Source organism: Malaclemys terrapin, chromosome 9 (assembly GCF_027887155.1).
Source record: "Malaclemys terrapin pileata isolate rMalTer1 chromosome 9, rMalTer1.hap1, whole genome shotgun sequence".
Classification (NCBI taxonomy): Eukaryota; Metazoa; Chordata; order Testudines; family Emydidae; genus Malaclemys; species Malaclemys terrapin.
Window position 1 is genome coordinate 50,381,458 of NC_071513.1, and position 7,114 is coordinate 50,388,571.

General features: G+C 47.2%; 1 protein-coding gene across 1 annotated transcript in view; it reads left to right on the forward strand.

The window, feature by feature from the left end:
* Positions 1-1,773, forward strand: part of GAL3ST2 (galactose-3-O-sulfotransferase 2) — a 37,378-nt gene extending 35,605 nt beyond the window's left edge. The window contains exon 4 of the mRNA XM_054039774.1: positions 949-1,773. Within this exon, the coding sequence (XP_053895749.1) occupies positions 949-1,773 (825 nt within the window). The remainder of the gene's footprint in view (positions 1-948) is intronic.
* The last annotated feature ends 5,341 nt before the right edge of the window (positions 1,774-7,114 follow it).

The following is a 7,114-nucleotide window of genomic DNA, read 5'->3' on the forward strand; positions in this document are numbered from 1 at the left end:
GGGAATGACCATAGTTAGCTGGCAATCCCTCTAAGAATCTTAGGACTGACAATTATTTATAAAACAAACAAACAAACAAACAAACAAGATTGGAGTTAACTTGTTTAGCGCAGGGAGGACACTTTGCTTTGGAAAATAGAGAGTCAACTTCTAGGCCTGGCCATGATCTCTCTGTCTTTCTTTCTCTTCTTGATGGAGTAACTGGGGGTGAAATCCACTCCATGCTCATAAATCCCAAGCATTCAGACTCCTATGTGGAGGGTACAAGGAGCGATTTGGGAGATGAAATCCACCCTTCACAAAGGGCCAGGGTGCAGGGTTTGTTGCACAGCCCTCTTCCCACAGCTGCTGATCCAGCCAATGGTCTGGAATAACAGCCACAGTCTCACTGTAGCAGTTGGATCTTCGTAAATGTGGATCTTCACCTCACCACTGGGCTGAACCCAATGTGTCCTTCAGCATCAGCCAAGTGGGGCTGGCCTTGAGCCCACATCCATGGTGTTTAGGGGTGCATAGGTACCCAGAGTACCATATCCCTCTGTGATTGTTCAGTCAGAAAACCCCTCATGCAGCCCAGCCTAACATGCCAAACTATTCACTCAGCCCAAACAGGAATGAGAAAACTCCGCTTCCATATGCTTACTATAGTGAGTGGCCAAGGGCCATGTGTGCTGGTTTAGCTATACCAATACAGCAGTGATGGCAAGCCTTCCTAGCATAGAGAGAGAATTGGACCAGTTGCCTACAACCTGTCAGTACAGTGCTTGTACTTAGATTTTCCCACCGTGACTATGTTTTAACCCCCTGCAAATGATCTACACTATGCTTGTTCTTATAGCCTGTTTACCCTTAAAATCAAGTAGGAGCCATTTTTGTACCACAAAACCTCTCCTGCGCATAAGCAAGAGATACATTATTGACCACATTGTGCTGTCTCCTTATAAACAGGTCCGAAAAGTAATGCCAAACACCACCACCTACTTTTCCATCCTGAGAAACCCAGTTTCACTGATGGAGTCCTCCTATGCCTATAATAAATTTTTTACACCAGCATTTAGAAGGTCAAAGGATGTGAATGAGTTTCTGGCATCTCCATGGACATATTACAATATGAGTGAATACACAAATAATGTTCATGCAAGGAACTACATGTGGTTTGACTTTGGCTATGATAACAATGAAATGGACACTGAGGACTATGTTCAGCGTGTCATAGCAGAGATTGAACAGGCTTTTCAGCTGATGCTGCTAACCGATTACTTTGATGAGTCCATGGTCCTGCTGAAGGACACTTTGGGCTGGGAGCTGGATGATGTGGTTTACTTCAAGCTGAATTCCCGAAGCCAGGACACTATTGAAAGCATGACCCCTGAGAGCAAGGAAAAGGTAAAAGAATGGTGCTCATTGGACTGGAAGCTCTACCAACACTTCAACAGGACCTTCTGGAGGAGAATTCAGGAGACAATAGGGCTAGAAAAATTGGATCAGGAGGTGAATCTCTTGAGAATGAGACAAAAGGAACTCATGGAGCTGTGTCTCTTGGACCCAGTGCCGATAGATAAGACAAAGATCAAAGACAAAAAACTTCAGCCCTTCCAATCAGGGCATGCAAATATTCTGGGCTATAATCTTAAAGAAGACATGGCTAATGAGACTCTGAGAACCTGCCTGAGATTGATCACACCTGAGCTTCAGTATATGTCATATCTGTATGCTCGTCAGTTTCCAGAGAAGAAGAGGAAGAGCACAGCCTTTTCCTTGTGGTGGAGGTGATAGTGTTGGTGGATTGTTAATATCACTCACAGAGCAATAATGCTTATAACATTCCTATCACCTTGTTCATGTACCTCCCAGAGATGTGTGTTTACGTTTTTATGGCCCAGTGGAGTTAACCCATGAAATTTCCTTACAGAGATTTCAGATCCGTGAGTGGGGTGGGGAGACAGAGCGTGTGTGGCAGGAACACAGCACTCCCCAGCTGACTCCATCTGGCATATGGGACAAAGAGTCCTGTGGCACCTTATAGACTAACAGACGTATTGGAGCATAAGGTTTCGTGGGTGAATACCCACTTCATCAGACGTAAGTGGGTTGTGTCTGATGAAGTGGATATTCACCCACGAAAGCTTATACTCCAATACGTCTGTTAGTCTGAATCTGTAAAAAGCGACCAAGAGTCCCGTGGCACCTTATAGATTAAGATGGCTACCCCTCTGATATCTGGCATATGGTTCCCTGGATGTCTTTGCTTGCTCCAGCCTACACCAGGGGCTGGGCTGGGGTGAAGTTGGCTAAAGAACCAGGGAGCTGTGATTTGTTCCCTGACCGCCTACTATCTCTGCTGCACCAAGCAGATACCAGCCTTTCCTCTGTGGGTGAAATACTAATTTAAATCACAGCATCAGGTTTAGTACAAATGCCTGCATTGATCTTGTTGTAAATGGAAAATGCTGCAGAGAAGTGACTCTGCAGGAAATTCCCCTTTCCCATTCTAGGCTAACGCAGGGATTGCCAGTGCAGTATAGGTCAGTTTCATGCACGCAGACATTGCAAAGACTGACAGCATGCTTAACAGGCCTGAGGGAAAGCTTTATATTTCAGTTTGATTGTACTTTATATCACAAGTCAGTGGAACTGAGCTCACAGGATGTAACATGCTGGTTGTTGGAAAAACAGGAACAGACTCCTGAGATACAACATCCCTTTGAGTCTGGAATATATTAGCCCTCTCCTCTAAGAGAAGTCGTACAGAACTCGCCAACCATGCCCCTCTGTCCTGGCTATTCGACAGGAAGTGGAATGGTCAATCAGAATGAGACACAGGCTTCAGAACTCCCACTAACGATGTAAAATATTTTGGCCACATAGTTTTGTCCCATTTTACCTCATATAAGAGACCATGGGAATCATCATTGTGTCAGCAATTTAAATAGCATGGTTACATGAGGAGCTCTTCTCTTTAGACACACTCCATTATGTTTAACTCAAATCAAATCAAAGCTTCCCTCTGTAAGGCCTCACTGTCTCCTTGAGAATCTCCATGAACTGTCTCTCCCTGCCTTTCCTTTCCAATAATGGTTCCCATCCTCCATCCCACCCCTCCATGTAATAGCTGCAGAGAACAGACTATTCAAGGGCTCTGAGCGGGTAATAGGTTGTATCTATGATGTAGAGGCAGTGTGGTCATTAGCAGGGCTACAACCTGGGACCTTCAGAATCAAAAGCACAAGCCCCACCTAGCGGAGGTAAAGGAGTTATGCCATGAGCCATCGCTAAGTTGCAGGCTGTGCTGCTCAGTGGAGACAAGAACATGACCATACACAGGCACTAAGCCAAGCTTTCGTACTTGGAATTAGAACCTCCACAGACAGACCAAGCCAAGCCCCAAACATAAGCCCAACTCAGAGAAGCCAATAGACCACTGTGATTTCAGTCAGCAGAAGATGCTTCAAGCTGGACTCGCCTTTTCCTGCCAAATGAGACCAAAGGGCAACGTGATTTTACACAGCAGCTGTCATCCTCCAGCTAGGTGTGTCAGATAGTACAGAGCACAGTGAGGCAGAGTATTACCATCAGCTGGGGAGACAGACGTCAATGTCATTATCCACCACTGGAGATTTAAGGAAATATGTGAGATTATGAAATGTTCCTTTTGAGGAGGCAGCATGGTTTAATGAATAAATCATAGAATCATAGAAGATTAGGGTTGAAAGAGACCTCAGAAGGTCATCTAGTCCAACACCCTGCTCAAAGCAGGACCAACACCAACTGAATCATCCCAGCCAGGGCTTTGTCAAGCCGGGCCTTAAAAACCTCTAAGGATGGAGATTCCACCACCTCCCTAGATAGCCCATTCCAGTGTTTCACCACCCTCCTAGTGAAATAGTATTTCCTAATATCCAACCCTCCTCCACTGCAACTTGAGACCATTGCTCCTTGTTCTGTCAAGTCATACAACTGGGCATCTGGATATCCAGTTCTGCCACTGACCTGCTGTGCAACCTTGGGCTAGTCACTTCTCCCTCCCCCATACTTTGTCTGACTTGTCTATTCAAATTGAAAGTTCCCTGTGATAGGGCCTGTCCTTGATTATGTGTTTATTCAGTGGGACCCCCGCCTCAGCTGAGGCTTCTAGGTGCTACTGTAATAGAAATTACACTACTAATTAAAGATGAACCCCGTTGATCAATTTGGTAACAAAACCAGCTGGCAGCCAGCCCACTCTGGGCTCTGAGCATGCTGGATCCATCCATTACCAAGCTCAGGCTTAGGCAATATTTGAATGAGAGCCCGCCAAGGAAAATATCGTTGCTTCAGGAAGGGGCATTGGGGTTTCAGTAGGTTACACTCTTCCCCATATTGACTCAGTGCTGAATCAGCCCCCCACCGAGTTGTGAAGGAGCACGGCACTGCTAGAGGAGCTGGGGTAGATACTCACTTGTCACAGCTCCAGGGAGTTCAATGGATCAGTGACATTTACCCCAGCTGGGAATCTGCCCAACTGTCTTTGTTATCAAATGAAGGCATTAAAATGTAACACCTCCCCAGCTTCTTTTGCAGGACAGAAGGTCTTACTTCTGCTGTTCTGGTCAGTTTCCAGGGTAGGGGTTACATTCCTTTTGTCTTGGGCATTGGTACGTGTGCAAACACTTTGTGACAGGACACAGAGTTCAAGTATTACAACTCTTCCAGTGCAACGGCATTGCTACAGTGCTTAGAATGGTAAATAAGACACCCCTCTCCCTTATCTGTCCCATGTCAAGGGCAGGAATTTTAAGTGTGCAGTAAATCAATAAGGGTGATATATTTCATCAACTGTTTACTACCTCAGTTACTGTATAAACATTGATTACACAATAAACCCATTGAAAACAGGTGATACCCGTTCCTTCCCTGGCGCACTATGGCTGCTAGGTCTTATTCCATCTGTGAGCCAAACTCTTCCATGTATGCCATGTGTCCTTTCCCACTCAGCAGCACTGCAGTATGTATAATGGAGAGGGTTAATAACTACAGTGCAGTGGGCACCATGTTTGCTGGTGTAACTATACCGGTACAGAGATGCTGGCAAGCCCTCCTAGCATAGCTGTAGCTATACTGGCATAAATGTGCCTTTGCTAGTATAATTTATCCTGGGCACCCAAGTAAAATAAACTATTCCTCCGATAGCACTTTTAGGCTGAGATAACGGGTCCACCGTAGGGCTTTTGCTCGTATAGCAATATCACAGGAAATCACACTCCTAAGTAACATTGTTATACTAACAAAGGTTTCTGGTGTAGACCCAGGGCCGGCTCCAATTTTTTTGCCGCCTCAAGCAAAAAAAATTTCCCGCATGCCCCCCACCCCCCGGCCCCACACCAACTCCGCCCCTCCCCCACCCCATTCCAATCCCTTCCCCAAATCCCCTGCTCCGCCTCCTCCCCCGGGTGTGCCGCATTTCCCCTTCTACCCCATCCCTCCCAGGCTTTCCTGAGAGGGAGGGGGGAGAAGCGGAGCGGCGGCGCGCTTGGGGGAGGAGGCAGAGGTGAGCTGGGGGGGAAGCGGTTCCTCTGCCCCCCCCCAGGTTACTTCCTGTGGCCCTCCCTGTGCCCCCCACCGCCGCAGCTCATCTCCGCTCTACCTGCTCCCCAGAGTGCGCCGCTGCATTTCTCCCAGCTCCCTCCCAGGCTTGCCACAAAACAGCTGATTCGCGCAGCAAGTCTGGGAGGGAGGGGGGAGAAGCAGAGCAGTGGTGGCGCGCTCTGGGGAGCAGGTGGAGCAGAGGTGAGCTGCGGTGGTGGGGGGCATGGGGGGGGCTGTAGGAAGTAACCGGGGGGGGGGTAGAGGAACCGCTTTCCCCACAGCTCACCTCCGCTGCCTCCCCCACCGCTGCAGCTCAGCTCCGCTCAGGGCCGGCTTCCGGCTTTTTGCGCCCCAAGCAAAAAAAAAAAAAGGAGACGGAGTGCCGCCCCTTGGAAAGTGCCGCCCCAAGCACATGGTTGGAGTGCTGCTGCCTAGAGTCAGCCTATCAAGGCAGCTTCCCCACTCTGAACTTTAGGGTACAAATGTGGGGGCCTGCATGAAAACTTCTAAGTTAAACTACCAGCTTAGATCTGGTCCGCTGCCACCATTCCCAAGTGGATTCCCTTCCCTGGGAAGCCTTGAGAAACTCTTCACCAATTCCCTGGTGAATACAGATCCAAACCCCTTGGATCTTAAAGCAGGGAGAAATTAACCATCCCCCCTTCTTCCTTCCACCAACTCCTGGTGAATAAAGATCCAACCCCCTTGGATCTAAAAACAAGGAAAAAAAATCAATCAGGTTCTTAAAAAGAAGACTTTTAATTAAAGAAAAAAGGTAAAAATCATCTCTGTAAAATCAGTATGGAAAATAACTTTACAGGGTAATCAAACTTAAAGAGCTCAGAGGACCCCCCTCTAGCCTCAGGTTCAAAGTACAGCAAACAGAGATAAACACTCTAGTAAAAGGTACATTTACAAGTTGAGAAAACCAAGTAAAAACTAACACGCCTTGCCTGGCTGTTTACTTACAAGTTGGAAATATGAGAGACTTGTTTAGAAAGATGTAGAGAACCTGGATTGATGTCTGGTCCCTCTCAGTCCCAAGAGCAAACGACTTCCCAAACAAAGAGCACAAACAACAGCCTTCTCCCTCCCCCCCAAGATTTGAAAGTATCTTGTCCCCTTATTGGTCCTTTGGGTCAAGTGTCAGCCAGATTACCTGAGCTTCTTAACCTTTTACAGGTAAAAGGATTTTGGAGTCTCTGGCCAGGAGGGATTTTATAATACTGTACACAGGAGAACTGTTACCCTTCCCTTTATAGTTATGATGCAGCCCTGTGTAGACCTGGCCTAAAGCTAAAACCACTGTGGATGCCTTGGTTAATTGGGCATAAAGAGAGAGCATAGACGTGGTGGAAAGGGAGTTAGTCTGGGGAAGGGAAAGGGGTGATTGCTGAGCTTTACAAATTAAATAAAAACACAGTGCAAGCACAAGTGCGAGTCTCCATTACAACCCATGCTGATGCGGGGCTAGGAGTGCATGCAGTAGCTACCGACAAACTCCAGAATCTATAATCTGGAACAGTGCCACTGTGCCAGTGGGTTGTGA